This window comes from Dasypus novemcinctus, chromosome 24 (genome assembly GCF_030445035.2).
Source record: "Dasypus novemcinctus isolate mDasNov1 chromosome 24, mDasNov1.1.hap2, whole genome shotgun sequence".
Taxonomy (NCBI): Eukaryota; Metazoa; Chordata; class Mammalia; order Cingulata; family Dasypodidae; genus Dasypus; species Dasypus novemcinctus.
Window position 1 is genome coordinate 62,609,875 of NC_080696.1, and position 19,708 is coordinate 62,629,582.

At 45.6% G+C, this 19,708-nt stretch overlaps 1 protein-coding gene across 2 annotated transcripts; it reads left to right on the forward strand.

The window, feature by feature from the left end:
* Positions 1 to 6,100: 6,100 nt before the first annotated feature.
* On the forward strand, positions 6,101 to 19,663 carry NELFCD (negative elongation factor complex member C/D). 2 transcript variants are annotated; one of them, XR_009183283.2, is made up of 15 exons: positions 6,101 to 6,243; positions 9,966 to 10,081; positions 10,554 to 10,663; positions 11,484 to 11,593; positions 12,600 to 12,707; positions 13,155 to 13,307; positions 13,501 to 13,631; positions 14,256 to 14,421; positions 16,270 to 16,404; positions 16,822 to 16,961; positions 17,659 to 17,773; positions 18,141 to 18,236; positions 18,324 to 18,375; positions 18,823 to 18,952; positions 19,045 to 19,663. XR_009183283.2 is itself a non-coding variant. In XM_004460142.4 (15 exons), exons 1-15 carry the CDS (start codon positions 6,157 to 6,159, stop codon positions 19,077 to 19,079), a joined length of 1,773 nt encoding a protein of 590 aa, XP_004460199.1. In that variant the 5' UTR covers positions 6,109 to 6,156; the 3' UTR covers positions 19,080 to 19,663. The 2 variants fall into 2 exon arrangements, 1 of the variants encoding a protein (XP_004460199.1); XM_004460142.4 differs by having other exon boundaries at positions 6,109 to 6,243; positions 18,324 to 18,464.
* Positions 19,664 to 19,708: the final 45 nt, after the last annotated feature.

Below are 19,708 nucleotides of genomic sequence, written 5' to 3' on the forward strand. Positions count from 1 at the left end.
CGTAGACGTCTCGTGGTAGACGGATGCCCTCACCACTGGGCCAAGTCCGCTTCCCTCTTATATTTTTTAATGTAACATTTTTTGTAATCTATGTATCTTTTAAAAAAGACTATTAAATTTTTAAAAATTAAAAAAAAAACCAACAATACAGTTACAATTATTGCTTTCTGTAATCTTATATAATTTTTAAGAGGTAAGAGAAGAAATGAGAAAAATATACGTATAGAGTCTATTTATAAATATGATTTCTGGTGTTAGGCATTTATTCCTGTGAATTCAAGTTACTGTCTGGTGTTATATTCTGTCTGGAGAGCTACCTTTAGTATTTCCTGTAAGGCAGGTCTGCTAGCAACAAATTCTTTAGTCTTTGTTTATCTGGGAATGTTTTTATTTCACCTTCATTTTTGAAGGATAGTTTTGCCGGATATAGAACTCTTGGTTGACAGTTTGTTTTATTTAGCACTTTGAGTATGTCATTCCACTGCCTTTGGCATCCATTTTTTCTAATGAGAAGTCAGTCATTAATCATGTTGTTGTTGTATGTGACAAGTCATTTTTCCCTTGTTGCTTTTAAGAACAGGAGCTTTCAAAAGCAAAAATGTCACTGATTCACTGTTCTTACCAAAAGTTTAGTAATTTTCATTAATGAACGCTTCTCACTTTGTTGAATGCCTTGGTCAATTCCCAGAGGGCTGCAGTGGTTATTTTTGACCATTTGTCCAGCTTCATAATTGCTTTTGGGGGGCACGAGTGGTTGACCTCACTCTGCCATCATGCTAGATATGAGAAAATGGGTTTTCTTTTTCCAGGTGAGATGGAATGCCACGAGAAGTATTAAATGAGGGGGGTGCATTATCTGATTTGCATTTGAATTTTGAATTTGATTTGAATTTTTAAAAGATAGCTGTGTAATAAATTATGCCAAATGGCTTAAAACAGCAAACATTTACTTTCTCACAGTTTCTGGAGGTCAGGAATGTGGAAGCAGCTTTGCTGTCTGGTTCCCATCGGGGTTTCTCTGGAGGGCTGTCATCAAGATGTCAGCTGGGGCTTGGCCAGGGGCAGAAGAGCCATGTCCACGCTTGCTTACCTGGCTGCTTGGCAGGTGCTTATCTGGCTGTTTGGCAGGAGCCTCAGGTCCTCACCTTTGGGTCTCTCTGTAGGCTTGCTCATAGCATCCGTTGCCCTCTGAAGTTAGTGATCTGAGAGGCAGTGTACCCGAAACAGAAGGCATGGTGTCTTCTTATGGCCTAAGCTGTGAAGTCTCACGCGGTCACCCCCTGCTTGATTCTATTCTTTAGAAGTGACTCGCGAAGTGCAGCCTACCCTCAAGAATAGGGAAATCCAGCTCTGTCTCCTGAAAGGAGGAGTAACAAAAAAGCATGTTTTTTAAACCAACACACTCCTATTTGGAGAATGGATTGTCATAGAGCAAGAATAAAAGTCGCTGGATCTGTTTGAGGCCATTGCCATCATCCAGGTGAAAGACGGTGGACTAAGAAGGTGGCAGTGGAGATGGGAGACAAGTGGAGAGATTTGAAGAGGAACTGGTGCCAGACCTGCCTTTGGCTTGTAGGTAAGGGAACAGAAGTTAAGGATGACCTCTAGGTGGGTAGCACTGCTAATTGTGGACTAGTGGTAACGAGGGGAAGACTGCAGAAGAACCATGTTTGGGCGCTCCTGGAGAACGTTGAGATGCCTGCAGGGAAATGATGCAGTGACGTCAAGAGGCAATTCAGTCAGCTAGACACATGGGTCTGGAGGTGAGAGAAGACCTGAGGTCTGGAGATAGAAATTTGAGAGTCTTCAGGCTAAATGGGTTTGAAGATAAGGGATGCTGTATTTGCAGTAATAGTGTTGAGCCAACATTAATTTCTCAGTTTTGATAAGCGTGCCAAGATTATGTAAGATGGCTGCCTACATTAGGGAATCTGAGTGGAGGTTATATGGAAACTTTCTGTACTGTCTTTGCAATTCTTCTGTAAATCTAAACTTATTTCAAAATTTTAAAAAATTTTACCTGAAAAAGAAAAAAGATATGGGATGAATGAGATCCGTTAGGGGCTGGAAAAGCTCCCCAAGGGGAAGAGCAGAAGCCGAGAAGAGATCTAAGTCTGAATCTGGAGACCCTGCAGTATCTAGAGACCAGAGAGAAGGAGAACAAGGGAAGTCTGGGAATGAGCAGCCGCTGAGGTTGAAGGGAATCCAGGAGTGTACAGTGATGTGGATGCAGGACAGTGACAGTGTTTCAAGGAGGACACAGCCATCGTCTCTATCAGTAGCTGCTGAGAGATCAAATAGGATGAAGGCAGAGTTCTTTGGATATGAAAAAGTGGGGGCACTTGCAAGTATAGTTCAGTGGAGAGAATGGGAAAGAAGTGAGTGAGTGTAAGTATGCATGGAAGATGGAGCATTTACACTTGGGGGTGCTTCTTATGTACCCAGAGGGTAAGATCCCTCAAGCTCCATCTGAAGTCCAGCTTCCTGACTTCATCCTCATGCCACTGCCTTAATCTCAGTCACTGTCATGTCTCGCCTGGATGGCTCACCTCTGCCTTGGTTTCCTTAGATCCTTCTTCTACATGGCAACCAGAATGAAAACCCTGTACCTGATCATGTTACGCTTGTGTTTACTGTAACAGTTTTTTTGTGATGTATATATCTTCAAAGAAACACAATTTACAAAAATGATGTGGTGGGGAGTGGGGAGTAGGTTATATGGGAACTTATGTTTTTTGTTTTTTAATGTAACATTCCTTGTGATCTATTAATTTAAAAGATTTTTTTTTAAAAAAGCCTTCCATGGCTCCCCTTTACCCTGAGGACAAAGACCAAAGCCCTTGCAAGTTTCCAGCCTCCCCGCCCTGCTGCCTCTCTGGTGTCTCTCAGTCTTTCTCTCCCTTTTGCTGTGTGCACTCTAGTCATCTTGAACTGTCATCTTTTCTTTTCTCCACTGGGCCCTCATCTCTCTATCCTCGAGGTCTTTGCAAATCTCAGCCGACACATCATTTCCCTCAAAAGGCCTTCTTTGACTTCTCCTTTAGGTCAAGCCCCTCTCCTCACACTTCTCCCACCCCTGCCATAAGCAGGAGAGAGACTTTGTCTTGTTTACGTCTGAATCCCAGCATATGACACCTGGTAGGCACTCAGTAAATATTTGCACTCATGGGGATTCTCCACCAGAATTTTTCTTAAACAGGCAAATATTTTAAACGGCTTTCGAATATGCTAATTTGGGCTTTCCATTTACGGATTAAAAAAAATGACAGGTCAACGATATCTTGGGGGATACGGATGTGGCTCAACCAAGTGGGCTCCCGTCTGCTATATAGGAGGTCCAGGGTTCCATGCCCAGGGCCTCCTGGTGAGGGCAAGCTGGCCCAGGCGGTGAGCTGGCCCATGTGGAGTGCTGGCCCACTGCGGCGAGCTGGCCCGTGCAGGGAAAGTCGCCCCGTGCAGGAGTGCTGACCTGCGTGGGAATGCTGTACCGCACAAGAAAGCTGCCCTGCGCAGGAGTGCCGGCCAACGCGGAGAGCTGGCGCAGCAAGATGATGCAATAAGGGACACAGAGGAGAGACGATAAGAGACGCAGCAGACCAGGGAGCTGAGGTGGCCCAAGAGAATGATCGCCCTCTCTCTCAGTCCGGAAGGTCCCAGGATGGGTTCCTGAAGCCACCTAATGAGAAGACAAGCAGACACAGAAAGAATACACAGCAAATGGACACAGAGAGCAGACAACAGGGTGGGGAGGAAATAAATAAATCTTTTAAAAAAACCAACAACAAAAAACAATATCTCAGGAGGCAAGACCTATAGAATCATTGCAACTTACAGACTGAATGTAACACTCTCATTATGGGTCGCTTGTTAATCCATTTAATAAGTAACCTTTTGAGGGAGGGAGAGGTGAGTTAAAAATCCTTAATTCTGTAGGAGCAATTAGTTATACATGTATTAATTTGCCTGCTTTCAATTCAGGCACTATTAAAAAAAAAATCCAAGGGGAAGGGTGGTAGGAGTTTAACAGCCACCCATTCTTTCTAACATTTTCAGCAAGCAAATGAAAATGAACCCTGAAACAAGCCAACAGCAGGGGCACTCATTAACTTAATATACTTGAATCTTGTGAATAGAAGCTGGAGTTTGATTCATTGAATCTGGAGCTGCAGACTTCCCCCTCCAGCCACCTGCACGGGAGCGCCACATGGGGGTTCTCTCCGGGCCTCCCATTCAGCACACCCCAGTCTGAACTCATTATCTCCTCTGCAGAAACCTGCCCTCTTCCTGGGTTCTCCATTTTGGCAACTCACTGTCCCCGGCCACAAAGGCTGGAAATCTCAGCAGCATCTTCCTGGCCCCTGCTCCATGGCCCCTCAAAGCTGCCACACCTTTACCCCCATCTCGGCACCTCCCCAGCCCCATTCCAGCCTCTGGGGACTCTCACTGAGACCTCAAACCCCACTGCAGTTCCTCTGCCTCCGCAATGGGAGGTGGCCTTCAAAAACCCAGATATGGTCATTCACCCCCTCAAAGCAAGTGAGACCCCCAAATCAAGCATTGCATTCTCATCATCAGAACGAATGTTTACTGAGCACCTACTATCTGCAAGCTCTGTGCTCGGTGCTTTCCACACATTAAATCTTTCCAAATAGCCCTCAAAGACCTAACTCCGTACCAAGACCTGGCCCCTTCTGCCTCTCCCACCCCTTCCAGACTTCTCCTAGCCTGCCAGGTGCCATCCTCAGTAGTAGCCTTTCTGGCCCAAAGACACATGCCACGCCTTTGCCCTGGTGATTTGGCTCTCCCAAAATGCTCTCTCCTCAGTCCCAGCTTGCTTGATTCCTTTTCATCCTGTGACTCTCAGCTCAAACGGTTTCTTAAAGAAGACCTTCAGAAGACTTGTTGGGAGTCCTAATCCAGTAGGATGGGTGTCCTTGTAAGGGGAGAGGGCAGAGACCAGAGCCAGACAGCCGCAGCCACCAATGCCAAGGGCGGCCAGTGAGCCCCAGAAGCTGGAGGGGGCGAAGGGGACACTTCCCTCAGGTTTCAAGTGGAACACTGGGCCCCGCTGACACCTCGGCCTGGACTTCCGGCCTCCAGAACTGAGACAGTGAATTCCTGTTGTTCGACGCCATCCTTTCTGGGGTCCTTTGTCACAGCAGCCTAGTAAACTATGACGCCTTCCTATTGCCCTGAGCAGGCCTCTCCTGCCATCACAGAATACTCCACTCGTCACCATCTGTTGTTATGTTGTTTGTTTCCGGTTTGTCTCCCTCAGGAGACCATAGGCTCCACTGAGGCAAGGGCCATGTCCAATTTGTCCACTACAGAATTCCAGGGACGAGTACGGTTCTGGGCAGAGGGGACCTCAGGAATGAAGAAACGAGGGAGTGGGGAAAGCGCGGCGCTGCTGCCTGCAGCCCAGGCTCCTCTGTCTGATGCCCTCTCCTGCAGCCCCCCGCGCGACCTTTCCCAGCATCCAGAGCTGAGGTGCTGACCTCCCTGCTCAACAGTTCATGACCCTCTTACTACCTCCTGGGAAAGGTGCTGAGAGCTTTAAAAACAGGTCTCCCCTGTGCTTCCCAGCCACCCAGCAAAGTTGCTCTGGAAGCCTGCATTATGACTGTCGTGGGCCCTGGGCCCTGGTGCTCCATAAAAACACAATAAAAGCGGTATTTTACAACGGCGCTGGTATCATATCCAAATGACCATATCAAATTATAATTATATCAAATTCATTATTGCAAGATCCATTTCTTCCTTCCGATTTTAAAAGAAATGCAAATTAAAACTTTTCGTGGGCGCTGGACGCCGAGCCGGAGGGTAAGTGCTGCTGTGCCCAGTGCCAGCCAGGGAGGGGCGGAACTGGGTCCCACCGGAGGTGAAGTCCCTGTCACCTCGGCTTTTCCCTTCGGCCCAGGCCCGGCCTAAGTCGGAGTTGGGAGCCACGAGTGACCCTCAGCCCTTTGTCCCCAGCGCGGAAGCCCGCCGGCCCCGCCTTCGTCTCCGGGCCACGCCCATCCCAGGCCACGCCCCCAGAACCGGGCGAGGCGCGCGGCCGTGGGGAGGGGGCCGCGGGGCCGCGCGTACGCCCGCCCTCCCGCCCGTCCCCGCCGCGCGCATGCGCCATGGTCGCGCGCTCGCTCGCGGGAAAGGATGGCGGGGGCCGCGCCGGGCGCCATCATGGACGAGGACTACTTCGGGAGCGCGGCCGAGTGGGGCGAGGAGGCGGACGGCGGCCAGGTGAGGGGGGGCGCCGGGCGCCTCCCACGACGACTGCTGGTCTCCGTCGCCGGCGGGCCGGCCCCGCTCCGCCGGGCCCCGAGGCGCCAGGCCGCGCGTGCTCCCCGTGGTTCAAGCACTGCCCGCCCCGCCTCACCGCGCCCTCTGCCGCGGCCTCGCGGGCCCGGCCACCCCCTGGGCCGCCGGGGCCCCCCCACTGCCCCGCGCCCCGCCCTCGCCATTGTCCAGTTGAGGGGTCAGCAGCGCGGCCCCTCCGGGCCTCCGTTTCCCCACTTGAAAAAGATGGGGATGGAGCCCGAAGGGGCGGAACGCCCCCGGCTCGGCGAAGGGGTGCGGGAGGCCACCGCCCTGCGGGCAGCCGGTCGAGCGGGGCCCCTGGTCTCGGGCCCGGCTGCCGCTGTCACACGGGGCGCCTCAGTTTCCCCCGAAGCCCAGTGAAGGGCTCTGGCTGGAGAGGAACTGCCTACCCCTCGTGACACGAGATGACCCATTGACTAGGCACTGGGCGAGGCCCAGTGTAGACCCTGTTATTCCCAAGACCCCCCAAGGCCAGTAGGACACAAACTCAGGTGGAGAATTAACGTTTGAAAACGGCCACATCAGCATCAGGAGGAAAAAGTCGAACTTTGGGCGCATGTTTGACCGTTTGGTAAATCAGCATGTGGTCAGTGCACTGGGCTGATTTAATTCTTACCCCGGGTTTAGTGTGGGAGTCGAGGGAGGACCTCTTCTCCCTGAAGACGGGGACGTTGGAAAGCCCTAGCCCGGCCTCTGTCTTGAACCGTATTCTAATCTGAAGCCCCCGCTCGGGTGCATTTTGCTCCTGGAGACCGATAGACCCCGCAGGGAGGGGGCCTGGGAGTTCGCCTTTTTAAACAAGAGTTAAGATTAAGTAGGTTTGGGAAATACTGAACTAATATTTTGAAGGAAGAAAGGGTGAGAAGATGTTTACTTGGTTGGAAGAGCTGGTGGTGAGAAGAAAGTATTAGAGCCAAGGCGCAAAGCTGTAAAGACGGGTGCTGTGTTCCTGGGACTGAAAGTCTTGTTTGGTTACTTGCCTCGTGGAGGCAGTGGCATGAGGTACAACAGGGAGGTTCAGGAGGGCCTTTGAAAGCAAGTGGGGCTTGTTCAAGAGTTTCAAGCTGGGGGTGATTTGAGTGGGTTTGTGTGCTGGAGCATTCCATAGCTTGGGAGGATTAAAGAGGAGTGGCTAGAGTTGCATTTCGCTGAGCGCCTATAGGTGCTTTCCTGCCTTCCCTCATCCACCCTCCGGGGTTTGAGTTGTGTATTACTCTGTTCAATTTTTAGATAAAGAAAGACAAACTAGTAAATGGAGGACTGGGGATCCAAACGCAGATCTTTTGTCTCCATTGCCTCTTTATCCAACAGCTGACCACCTAGGGGGTCCAGATGAGAGAAATTTAGGGTCTGAATTCGTTTAGTAGTGGGTTGGTGTTAGGGGCATCCTGTTCAAATGTAGCACCTGCCCGGTTGAGCCTACTAGTCATCATGTGGGCCCTGTAATCAGTGCTCTCCTTTTATAAACTGGGCACATGAGTTACCTGCCTTAGTTTACAGGTAGAAAGTACAGAACCAGGCCTAGACCCTTCTGATGGGAGGTTGGGGAAGCTCATGCTTGGAAAACTTTAATTGTGATCCTAATTTGACCCGCTATTCATTTTACATTCATTCTATTTGTGATTTTCCTGGGAAAGGGAAAGCCAGGGAGGTGACAGAGATAAAGGGATTCGTGAGCTGATCTTGAAAGGTAGCGGTGCAGATTCTGTGCACTTTAGCCATGTTAAGTGGCTTTTTGGAGGCAGGAAGATTTGTAAGGATGGTTAGTCCAGATGGTAGAAGCCAAGAATTGCTGTAATGCAAATATTCACGCTGACTGCGTATTGCAAATGGGGATGAGACTGGACAAATGAATAAGTGGGAGGGCAAGGCCATGCTAAAGAGAGTGGATTTTTTTTTTCCCTGAGGGAGATAGGAAACCTTAAGCTCGAGAGCAACATCAGAAGCCCACTGTGGTATCAGCATGAAAGGAAGGGATGGAACTTGGGACATTAGGGGAATATTTGCTACTGCAGATATGCAAAACCTACGGAATCGAAGAGGTAAATATGAAAGAAGGGGCCAAATTGGATACGTAAGTGAGAATTGATGTGTCCCTGTGACAGCATGTGAATGTGGGGGTGAGGGAGAAATTGAGGATGACTCCAAGGTTTCTGGCTTTTAGGTAAAAGGTAGATGCTGGAATCATTTACTAAGACATGGGCTGTAGGGAAAAGATAAGTTTAGTTTTGTCCTAATGAGTTTGCATTACTCATTGCTTCCAAACAGAAATGAGAACAGACAGTTAAATGCTTGAGTCTGGAGCTCTAGAGAGAGATCCAGGCAAAATTGTAGTTTTGAGCAGGCAGGTGGCATGACCCAGGAGACGCCATGGTAGTATAAGAAAAGGGGGCCCTGGATAGAAGCAGACCCTTTGGACAGACCCTAAAAGCTCACTCTCCTGGAAGTTCTGGCCCTCACAGCCTGGCTCAAAGCCACCCACACAAATATGGCCTGGGGGGAGACTTTCCAGTCTCCACGGGAAGGCATCATGCTCCATCTGCTCCCAAGCACTTCTTTCAGAATGTTAGTCCAGACCAGGGTGGGCAAACTTTTCTGTAAATGGAGAGAGAGTAAATATATTTAGGCTCTGCAGGTCTCATTACAGCTATTCAACTCAGCTGTTGTGGTGAAAATGTGGCCATGGATAACAGGTGATAGAATGGGCATGGTTATGTTCCAATAAAACTTTATTTATAAAAAAACAGGAGGGAGGGGCACACTGGATTTGGCTGTGGGCCAAAGTTTGCCAGTTCCTGGCCCAGTTCTTACCCCTATTATATTAGAGAAATTCCATGGAAGTTGGGGCTTTTAGATGGAAAGGTCATGTCTTGTCATATATAGTCTTAGGTTCCATGAGGTGATGAGCCCAGTGCTTGGTATGGAGTTACTGTTCAAGAGCATTTGCTTGTCAGTTAGAATGAGAGTATTAAAACCGGGCAGACCCTTGGGATCATTTGGTCCATCATTGTCATTTAACAGATGAAGAATCCTTTTTTGCCCTTAGATTCAGTGACTTAAGGTTATTTAGTTGCTTACAAGTAGCACTGGGACAAATTAACAGCCAGGCTTGTTAATTTGAGGAAAGTCAGTAATCTTTATTTTCTAGTAGTAAATTGATGGTTCCTGTCTTCAAGAATCACTTTGTAAGCCTTTGATTGGAAAGAGTTAAATGCATGTCTGAAAATAATGAAAACAATAATAATAGCTAACATCTATTGAACTCTTTCTAAATGTCAGGTCCTATTCTTAGTACCTCCAAAAATTAGCTCTTGGAATCCTCACAACATCCCAATAGGAAGGGGTCCTGTAATTATCTTTGTTTAATGGAGGAGGAAATGGACACTCAGTGAGGTTAATAAGTAACTTGCGTGACTGTAGTGCACAGCTTACAAGTGGTGGAGTGCCAGCAGCCCCACTTGGTGTGAGTCCATGCCTGTCGTCTTACCACTGCTTGTCCAGCCCGCTTCGTGAGGTTATCATGAACGTCAAATAAAGTTATGTATGGCAATACTTTAGGAATGGACAGCATTATGCAGATTTAAGGTGAAGTTGCTATAGGCTATTAATGAAAATATAGCATGGCTCATGGTATTTACCAACAGCAAGAGGATGATTATGGAGAGGGAGAAGATGACGCAGAGGTCCAGCAAGAATGCCTACATAAATTTTCTACCCGGGATTATATAATGGAACCCTCCATCTTTAACACTCTGAAGAGGTATGTGAGAAAGGTTATTTGTATGGGGAGGAGGGTGGGAGATAATTTAAGGAAAGCTTTGTAACAGACCAAGAAGATGATGTGTCAAAGTAAAAATACTATGATATTGGAATGGATGACTTCTAGGGGTTCCCCCCCCCCAAAAAAAAACCCTTAATAACCTAGCTCTCTTCCTCTTTTCCTCCCTTTTTTCATTGATCCCCATGCCTTTCATTTGAGCATACAACCACTTTGTTTTTTGAGGTGCCAGGGCCAGGGATTGAACCTGGGATCTTGTATATGGGAAGCCAGCGCTCAACCACTGAGCCACATGGGCTCCCCTGAGTTGGTCTTTTCATTTGTTTGCTTATTGTTTGTTTTTTGTTCTTAGGAGGCATCAGGAACTGAACCCTGGACCTCCTAGTGGGAAGCAGGAGCTCAACTGCTTAAGCCACATCCATTTCCCTACCAACCACTTTGTTACCTTTTCTAGGTATTTTCAGGCAGGAGGGTCTCCAGAGAATGTTATCCAGCTCTTATCTGAGAACTACACTGCTGTAGCCCAGACTGTGAACCTGCTGGCTGAGTGGCTCATTCAGACAGGTACTTCATGGGTAGTCTCCATCCTGGCTCTACCCTCCCCCTTTCAATACACCTCTCATCATTATAATGCTGATAAATTGGAAAGACCTTCTGTTTTCCTGGTTTTAAGACTTGTATAAGTAAGAACCAAGCTTCTTACCAATCTTCATCTGCTTGATTCTTACCTTTGATTCAGTAATTAAGATTTGCAAATAGCCTGCAAACATGATTTTCACTGAGCTACTTTCCCTATGATGTTGTAGAACTAAAAGATTATACAGTATATGTTTAGTGTGTCATTTTCAAGATATCTATTATAGCATGCAGTAAATGATGGATACTTGAGGGCTTTTAGCTAATATGATCAAAGTAGACCCTTCCTGTAAATCCACTAAACTGGGTGCAGATGACATTGAGGAAAGTACTGTCTGGAAGCTCGCTGATTCACTGCTTTACAGTGCTGTCGCTGTGGTTAGATACAAGTGTGTCTCTCTTGGCTGCCGTCTGTTCTCTTCTACTTTGTAAGGGTATGTTTTTTTACCCTCCCATCTGTCTGTTTTGACAGTTTGTCCTTAGCAAGGTTTTGAAGATGTCCCTGTCCTTTCTAGGTAGACAAGGGTCAAACATCCTGTGTGTTCTGCTCTGCTGCTCCTTTTGGGGTCTTACAATTTAATATAAAGTAATATTAATTTTTGTAATAAGTTCCAAGTCCTAAATGGTCAGAAGCAATTTTGTGATATTGGATTCATATACAGAATTTTGACCCTTTCACTTTTTCTAAAGTAATATAAGGAATTGAGAGATTGCCATTCTTTATCTAGTTGCTTTTCTTTTCTTTCAGGAGTTGAGCCAGTACAGGTTCAAGAAACTGTGGAAAATCACTTGAAGAGTTTATTGATCAAACATTTTGACCCTCGCAAAGCAGATTCTATTTTTACTGAAGAAGGAGAGGTGAGGAATATCTTCTTTTACTAGTACCAGTTCCTAGGTTGTTTCATTAATCCCACGTGTGCAGTGGAGAGTGCTGTATTGTGTAGGTAATGTAAGGTTTAGGTCCTAAAATAATTAGGGTGTGAGTGGAAATTGTGTAGTCAGATCTGTCCTTTAGAGCCCAGACCCAGCGCAGTGAGTTGCTTGCGTGCTGAGAGGCACATAGAAGCTGAGGTAACAGAAGAAAATGCAGATTTATACTTCCTATCTTCTGCTAACTCTTGGGCATGGGCTTTTGGAGTGTGTGGTATATTTGGTCAAATCCCCCAAGAAGCAGATGCCAAGGCAGAATTAGACCTGCAAGAGATGATTGCGGTAACACCAGGGTGGGAAAACAGGGAGGAGCTGGAGGGGGCTGGGAGAGCCACCAGACCACGATGCAGGTCTGATCACAGGTGAAGGAGAGAGGGAAGGGAGGAAGTTTGGGTCGGAAGAGTCTTAGACCGTGGTGACCCATCACAGCAGTCCCCTCTCTCCAAGCAGCGGGCCTGCCTCAGTCCCCTGATACACTCAGTCAGTGGCTGGGAGCCACCCTGGGCAATCCTGGCTTCGGCACAAGGGTAATGGTGGATTCAGAGCGCAGCACTGGGGCTGTCAGTCGCCCAGCCACCTGTGCTATTTGAATTGCTTTTGTCTCTTTGGCCCAGGGTGGATGGTGAATTGGTGTACAGTTCCAGTCCACTGAACACTGAAAGCACCTTTCATTACCCTGCTAGGCTTGTGTCAGATCTTCCTTCAGTACAAGTGGGCATTTAGGGCTCTACCTCTGCCACTTAGCTAACCTTGTGGTCCTGACCAACTCAGGTCTGTTTATGTCCTCCTCTGGGGATGGAGGGGGCAGAGCTAGTCACTCACAAGGGCTCTTCCAGCTGAAATATCCTATGATTGTTTATACATCATCATCTTCATTTAAGCTAAAGCTAGGCCTCTTAGCCTGCTCTTTATTTGTTTTGTTTTCTTTTGGCAGACTCCAGCTTGGCTTGAACAAATGATTGCACATACCACATGGAGAGATCTTTTTTATAAACTGGCTGAAGCCCATCCAGACTGTTTGATGCTTAACTTCACTGTTAAGGTAGGAAGAGCACTAGAATGGGAGAAAAGGTAAATGTGTTTGTGGGCGAGGGTTTGGGGAAAGGTATTTATTGTTTCTCTTTAATAAGCCTTCCGTTGAGAAAGGAAAAGCATAGAGTGTGTAGCTGTATTTTTGGGTCATTATTGACTGTGTTTTAGGATTTGGCAAGAATGTGTTTATATAACCAGTTATGTTCTGAGAAGAGCTTTTACGAATACCTGCTCTGTCCCCTTCGTCTTACACATGGGGAAGCCGAGTAGAGAAATGGTTAGTCTGGGTCACAAGTCAAATTTGTTGTGAAGCTGGGATCAGAGTAAAGGTTTTGAGACCCCTGGACCAATGCATGCTTGTTCCATTTTGACCACAAATAGGACAAGCCAGTTTTCTATGAAATGTGTGGTTACTGTGTGTTGATACTTTGTTTGACTTCTTGCTTTTGTGTCATAGCTTATTTCTGATGCAGGGTATCAAGGGGAGATTACCAGTGTCTCCACAGCTTGCCAGCAGTTAGAAGTATTTTCTAGAGTACTCCGAACGTCTCTAGCTACAATTTTAGATGGAGGAGAAGAAAACCTTGAAAAAAATCTCCCTGAGTTTGCTGTAAGTTCTTTACTTTGCATATCTCAAATTAATAGGATGCTGTTTGGGTCATGTGTTCTCAAACCTGAAATGCCCCTTCCCTCTAGAGAATCTCCAGGTCAGAAGGAACCTTACATTGCATTTTCACTTCTGCCTTCACTTGTCATTGCTGCAGTAGTGAAACCCCAAACTCTTTCTCCCTGCAATTTTTCAGAAAATGGTTTGCCATGGGGAGCACACATACCTGTTTGCCCAGGCGATGATGTCCGTGCTGGCCCAAGAAGAGCAAGGGGGCTCCGCCGTGCGCAGGATTGCTCAGGAAGTTCAGCGCTTTGCTCAGGAGAAGTGAGGGGCAGGGTTTCTGCTCAGCCTGTCCCTTGCTCATTGCTCACCCACAGAATCCTTCCCACTGCCCTTATTTCCACAACCCAAACTTGTAGTTCTGCCAATTTTGACATAGAGGTGAACTTCCTTTTACCCAGTAGATCTGGAAGAGTCGGGATATTTTAAATACACATGGAGAACTTGCTTTTTTAAAGTATTGCTTTGATGAATCTTTTGTAAAGCACTTAGTTATTCTTTAAATTCACTGGATTTGTGAATCTGTGTTTTCATATATTAGAATTCATTAATAGCAAATAACAATAGTCCTGAAATAGTTATTCAATAATCTAATTATTATACTGTGGTTCATATCTTACACAACAAAATTAGCTACTAATTTCATTTTCTACTGCTAGTGGAGTCTTAATATAAGGTGTTTTAAAAGCACATGCTTTCTTCTTTAAATTCTGCAAGCTCTATTTCAATCATTCCTTCTTGGGTAAACTAGTCAATACACCACCAAATGACAGAAATATGAAAAAACAAAGGGATCCCAACAATTCAAAGCATTTAAAGAAAAGAAAAGGCCACTTTCTAAATGACAGGGTACATGGTACTTTTTTGTTTTTTGTTTTTTTCATGAAGAGGTCATGATGCAAGTCAGATCACTCTAGCATTAGGCACAGCTGCTTCCTACCCCCGAGCGTGCCAGGCCCTTGGGGCGATGCTGTCCAAGGGGGCGCTGAACCCCGCTGACATCACGGTCCTCTTCAAGATGTTCACCAGCATGGACCCTCCACCTGTGGAGCTGGTGAGTTACCTCTTATTTTCCTCCTCAGATGAGAGAGCCCCACTTCTGTTGGGAATGATTATTTTAGAAAGTCTGTGTTTCTCTTACTGTCTTAAGTCATAGAGTGCAAATTCCTGTTGAATCATTTCTGTCCTTTTCCTTTCTCTTCCCTGTTCCACTCTCAGTGTGCACAGAGCCTGCCAGGGGCTGGTACGAGTGCGCTCTTCATCCTGCCTGGCCAGTTGGAATTGCTGGGCACTTCAGCCTGTTATCCATGAGTGTGTGTAACTCACCTACCATCTCTTTCTTTTTTTTTTAACAGCTTTATTGAGATAGAATTCACAAACCAGATAGTTTACCCATTTGAAGTATAAAATTCACTGACTTTTAGCATACTCACAGATGTATGCATCTATCACCACCAGTCCGTTTGAGAACATTTTCATCATATTAAAGAGAAACCCATGGGAGTGGGTATAGGTCAGTGGTTGAGCACTTGCTGTGCATATACGAGGTCCCAGGTTCAATCCCCAGTAGTTCCTTAAAAAAAAAAAAAAGAAAGAAAGAAACCCAGTATCCTTTAGCTATCACCTTATCCCATCCCTTCTAGCCCTAAGGAACCACTAATATACTTTCTGTCGAAGGATTTCCCTAGTCTGAGTTTTTTAATAAATGGAAACATATAGTGTGTAGTCTTTGGTAACTACTTTCACTTAGAAACCTTGAATGTTTTGAAGGCTTCTCTCTGTGCTAACATGTATCAGCAGTTGCTTTTATGGCCAAATACACTAATGTCTGGATAGACCACATTTTGTTTACTTGTCAGCTGATGGACATTTGGGTTGTTTCCACCTGTGGCTATTGTGGATAATGCTGCTATAAACATTCGTGTCCAGGTGTTTGGATATGTTTTCATTTCTTACAGGTATATGCCTAGGAGTAGAAGTGCTAGGTCTTATGGTAACTAGTTTAATCATTTGAGAATTGCTAGGTCTTATGGTAACTAGTTTACTCTTTTTTTTTAAAAAAAAGATTTATTTATTTATTTATTTCTCTCCCCTTACCTCCCACCCACCCCGGTTGTCTGTTCTCTGTGTCTATTTGCTGCGTTTTCTTTGTCCGCTTCTGTTATTACGGCACGGGAATCTGTGTTTCTTTTCGTTGCGTCATCTTGTTATGTCAGGTCTCTGTGTGTGTGGCGCCATTCCTGGGCAGGCTATACCTTCTTTTGCGCTGGGCAGCTCTCCTTACAGGGCGCACACCTTGCGCGTGGGGCTCCCTTATGCAGGGGACACCCCTGCGTGGCACAGCACTCCTTGCGTGCAAGCGCATCAGCATTGCACATGGGCCAGCTGCACATGGGTCAAGGAGGCCCGGGGTTTGAACCGTGGACCTCCCATGTGGTAGACGGACGCCCTAACCACTGGGCCAAGTCCGCCACCCTAGTTTAATCATTTGAGGAACTGCCACACTGTTTTTCAAAGCAGCTGCACCATTTTAAATTCCTGCTAGCAATATGTGAGGGTTCAAATTTCTCCACATGCTCACCGACATTTGTTAGTATTTGACTTTTTGCTTCTAGCCATACTAGCAGGTGTGAAATGGTATCTTATTATGGTTATGATTTGTATTTCCCTGGTGACTAATGATGGCAAGCAGCCTTTCATTTGCTTGTTGGCCATTGATACATCTTCTTTGGAGAAATGTTTGATAAGGTCTTATATCTAGTCTTTAACTGGATTATTTATCTTTTTTAAAGTTCTTTCTATATTCTAGATGTAAGTTCATTATCAGATAGTTTGCACATATTTTCTCTCATGCTTTGGGTTTCCTGAGTGCCTCCTAAATGAGTTGTATGTTTCTCTCCAGATCCGGGTGCCGGCCTTCCTGGACCTGTTCATGCAGTCACTCTTCAAACCAGGGGCCAGGATCAACCAGGACCACAAGCACAAGTACATCCACATCCTGGCCTATGCAGCAAGCGTGGTTGAGACCTGGAAGAAGGTACTGTCAGCACTTAGAATTCTTGGACTCATAGGGAAATATATGTCCTACTTTGCTTGGTATTTAGGAATTTTGACTGCAAGAAACCTTGAGCCTGTCAAGTGCCCAAATATATGTTATTCTGTTTCTGCATAAAATAATCAAATTGCTTAACATCTCAAGTGTAAGTATCATCTGTGATAATTTGAACTGCAATTTGAAGTGACTAAAGAAATGAACCTGATCTCCATAAGCCACAAACACTCATCTTACTAGTTTTCAGTCTCTATACATTGAGTGACTGTGAAGTCTGACAATTAAACAGCCTCCTTACTTCAGAGCTAGGGAAGTTGATTTGCCGAGAGAAGTGCAGTCCCAGATGGCCCTGACAGCAGGGGAGTGCTCCATGAAGATTCAGCTGTTTGTGTGTGTTTTCAGAACAAGCGAGTGAGCATCAATAAAGATGAACTGAAGTCTACGTCGAAAGCTGTTGAAACTGTTCACAGTTTGTGTTGCAATGAGAACAAAGGGGCCTCTGAACTAGTGGCAGAGTTGAGTACACTTTATCAGTGTATTAGGTAAGCACACTGATCCTTCTTTCTAAATGTAGTCTGTTTGGGAGTAGATGGTTTGACTTTTCTTATTAAAAGCTTGGGAAAAAAAACAAAAGCTTCAGAGATACTTATTCTTTTTTTTTTTTCTTTCTTAAACTTATGTAGAGAACTTTAAACAGTTTTAGTAGCACAAGTACTTCTCAGGTGTTTATTTGCTAAGAATATGTTTATTAAATCCTCATAAATTAAGGCTTAATAAAAGACTAGCCAGAATTACAAAAATTGATGTGAAGAAAGGTTTTATTTATAGTAAAAGTTAGGCCAACGGAGTATTGCTTAGATGAGAAAAGCCTAAAAATGGTGTCCTCTTAGGTCTTAGACTTTTATTTATATTAGGAATGAAAAAAAGAGTTTGGTAAAGAAAGGTAAACTTCTACCCAGTCCACCAGAGTGTTTTACATTAATGGGCTTTTTCTTTTAAACCAGTAATGTTAGTACGGTTTAAAGTGAACTGAGAATTGAATTCAGGTTCTTTCCTGCACGTTTGAGAGGATGCTGATCTCATTAGAATGTTCACTAACAAGGTTCTCCAATGGAAGAGCGTATTGAAGAGTGAATTGATGTGGTTTGAAATGGATTTTTTTTTTTTAACTTTCCTAACCCTTTAATGCTTCCTAGCATGCTTTGGTGTCTTTTTGTTTTTTTTAAAAAAACATTGTAGGTTTCCAGTGGTGGCAATGGGTGTACTGAAGTGGGTGGATTGGACTGTATCAGAACCCAGGTACTTTCAGCTGCAGACTGACCACACCCCAGTCCACCTGGCTTTGCTGGACGAGGTAAGATGCATCTACCGCCTACACAGCGTGTCTGCATGCCACACTGTTTATCTGACTACTACCATTGTGCCTATTCAGTGAGTTCAGAAGATACTCTGTTCAATGGCAGTTATTTATCCTAAATGAGGATTTTCCTTTTAAGGAACTCGTTTCATTGCCTTCGTAGATTTCTGTTTTTATCAAATATCACTGAGAGGATGAGGAATGGCAAAGAAGTTGAATGGCTCTGGGCCAAGGTTGTCAGGACTGTCCTTTTCAGTGACAAGCTGTCTCTGGTAGCTTTACAATGACAGCCATTCTGTGCCCTGGGAGTGACCCCAGAAATGGACCCCATTGCTCAGAGAGGCTCCCTCTGGCCTGTTTGTAGATCAGCACCTGCCACCAGCTCCTGCATCCCCAGGTCTTACAGCTGCTTGTTAAGCTCTTTGAGACTGAGCACTCCCAGCTGGATGTGATGGAGCAGGTGAGGGGGTGCCCTGTGGGGGGTTGTGTGCTGGGGCTGGGGGGCTGTTCCCATTCTGATAGGCCATCTGCCCCCACTCTTTTGTAGCTTGAGTTGAAGAAGACCCTACTGGACAGGATGGTTCACCTGCTGAGTCGAGGTTATGTACTTCCTGTTGTCAGTTACATCCGAAAGTGTCTGGAGAAGCTGGACACTGACATTTCACTCATTCGCTATTTTGTAACTGAGGTCAGCAATACACCATTTGTTTCACATTTCATAGTGTTTACACTAGCAGTGCCCCTTTGGGCTTTGCTTAGTTCATTTTGTACCTGAGAATTATGCTTTCTGATAATCGTGGGGATGACAATGACAGATACCAGGTTTCCAAGCACCTCCTCTCTGTCAGGAGCTATATTATGTGCTTTACCTACATATATGCTGGGGTCTTCAGGTTTGAGATGGGAATTGTCTCCAAGGGGCAAGAAAAAAAGGGGGAGGGCTCTTTTCTTTCTCCAAACTGGCGACCATTTCATCAGCATGTTGTGTGATGCCTGTCATAGCCGGTGTGGAAGACAAAAGAGTGACCCAGTGTTTCGCCTCATAGGTACTGGACGTCATTGCGCCTCCATATACCTCTGACTTTGTGCAGCTTTTCCTCCCTATCTTGGAAAATGACAGCATTGCAGGCACCATTAAAACAGAAGGTGAACATGACCCTGTGACGGAATTTATCGGTAAGGGTTACTTGAACATCCCTTTGCTACAATATTAAATGCCATTTTAAACTCCTGTATCTAACCCAGTGACTATTTCTCTTCTCTTAAAGCTCACTGTAAATCTAACTTCATCATGGTGAACTAATTTAGAGTACCCCCAACGCCAAAGCAGAATATTCCAGGCAGATGTAGAAAAACTGAAGAAGCTCAGTCGGCACCTTGGAAGTGGCCTCTGGTGGGAGGAGAAATGTTAGTGTGATGGAAAAGCTGGAATCGTGACTGGCCCCTTTTCTTTGTTGTAAACCTAAGCTGGGTTTACTTTCTTCGTCTCAGTTCATGTTACCTCAGAATGGACCCAGCCTGCAGCCCTGGGGTGCTAGGAATTCAGAGACATTTCCCTGCTTAACTTCGAAGAGTGACTGTGAAAATGAACTACTTTCAAAGTTGACTCTTAAGTTTTCTCAAAAGAGCCAAATAGGTTAATTGATCTTTTAACCATAATTGTTTTAATCTGCCAACAGCAAAGTAAAACCTTTCTGCTGGGTTTTAACACTTCGATCCTGGTGTACATTGTGTATAAGAAAAGCACATTTCACTCAGGTTCACTTCTTGTGTGAAGTCTTATATTTTAGTCATCATTTGGGCAATTCAAAATTACTATCCCCTTCCATTGATTCCAAGGTGACCCAGAATTATTGGTAATAAATCTGAACTCTTTTACCTCTTAAATGCCACATTATGATGATTTACCAAATAGAAAGGACAAAGCCATCT

What these genes read in the sequence shown, in the direction of transcription:
- NELFCD (XM_004460142.4), top strand. Translation starts at nt 6,157, where the DNA reads ATGGCGGGGGCCGCGCCGGGCGCCATCATGGACGAGGACTACTTCGGG. An exon ending in ACACTTTATCAGTGTATTAG is followed by an intron (nt 16,962 to 17,658) that starts GTAAGCACACTG and finishes AAAACATTGTAG; the next exon opens with GTTTCCAGTGGTGGCAATGG. An exon ending in CCCTGTGACGGAATTTATCG is followed by an intron (nt 18,953 to 19,044) that starts GTAAGGGTTACT and finishes CTTCTCTTAAAG; the next exon opens with CTCACTGTAAATCTAACTTC.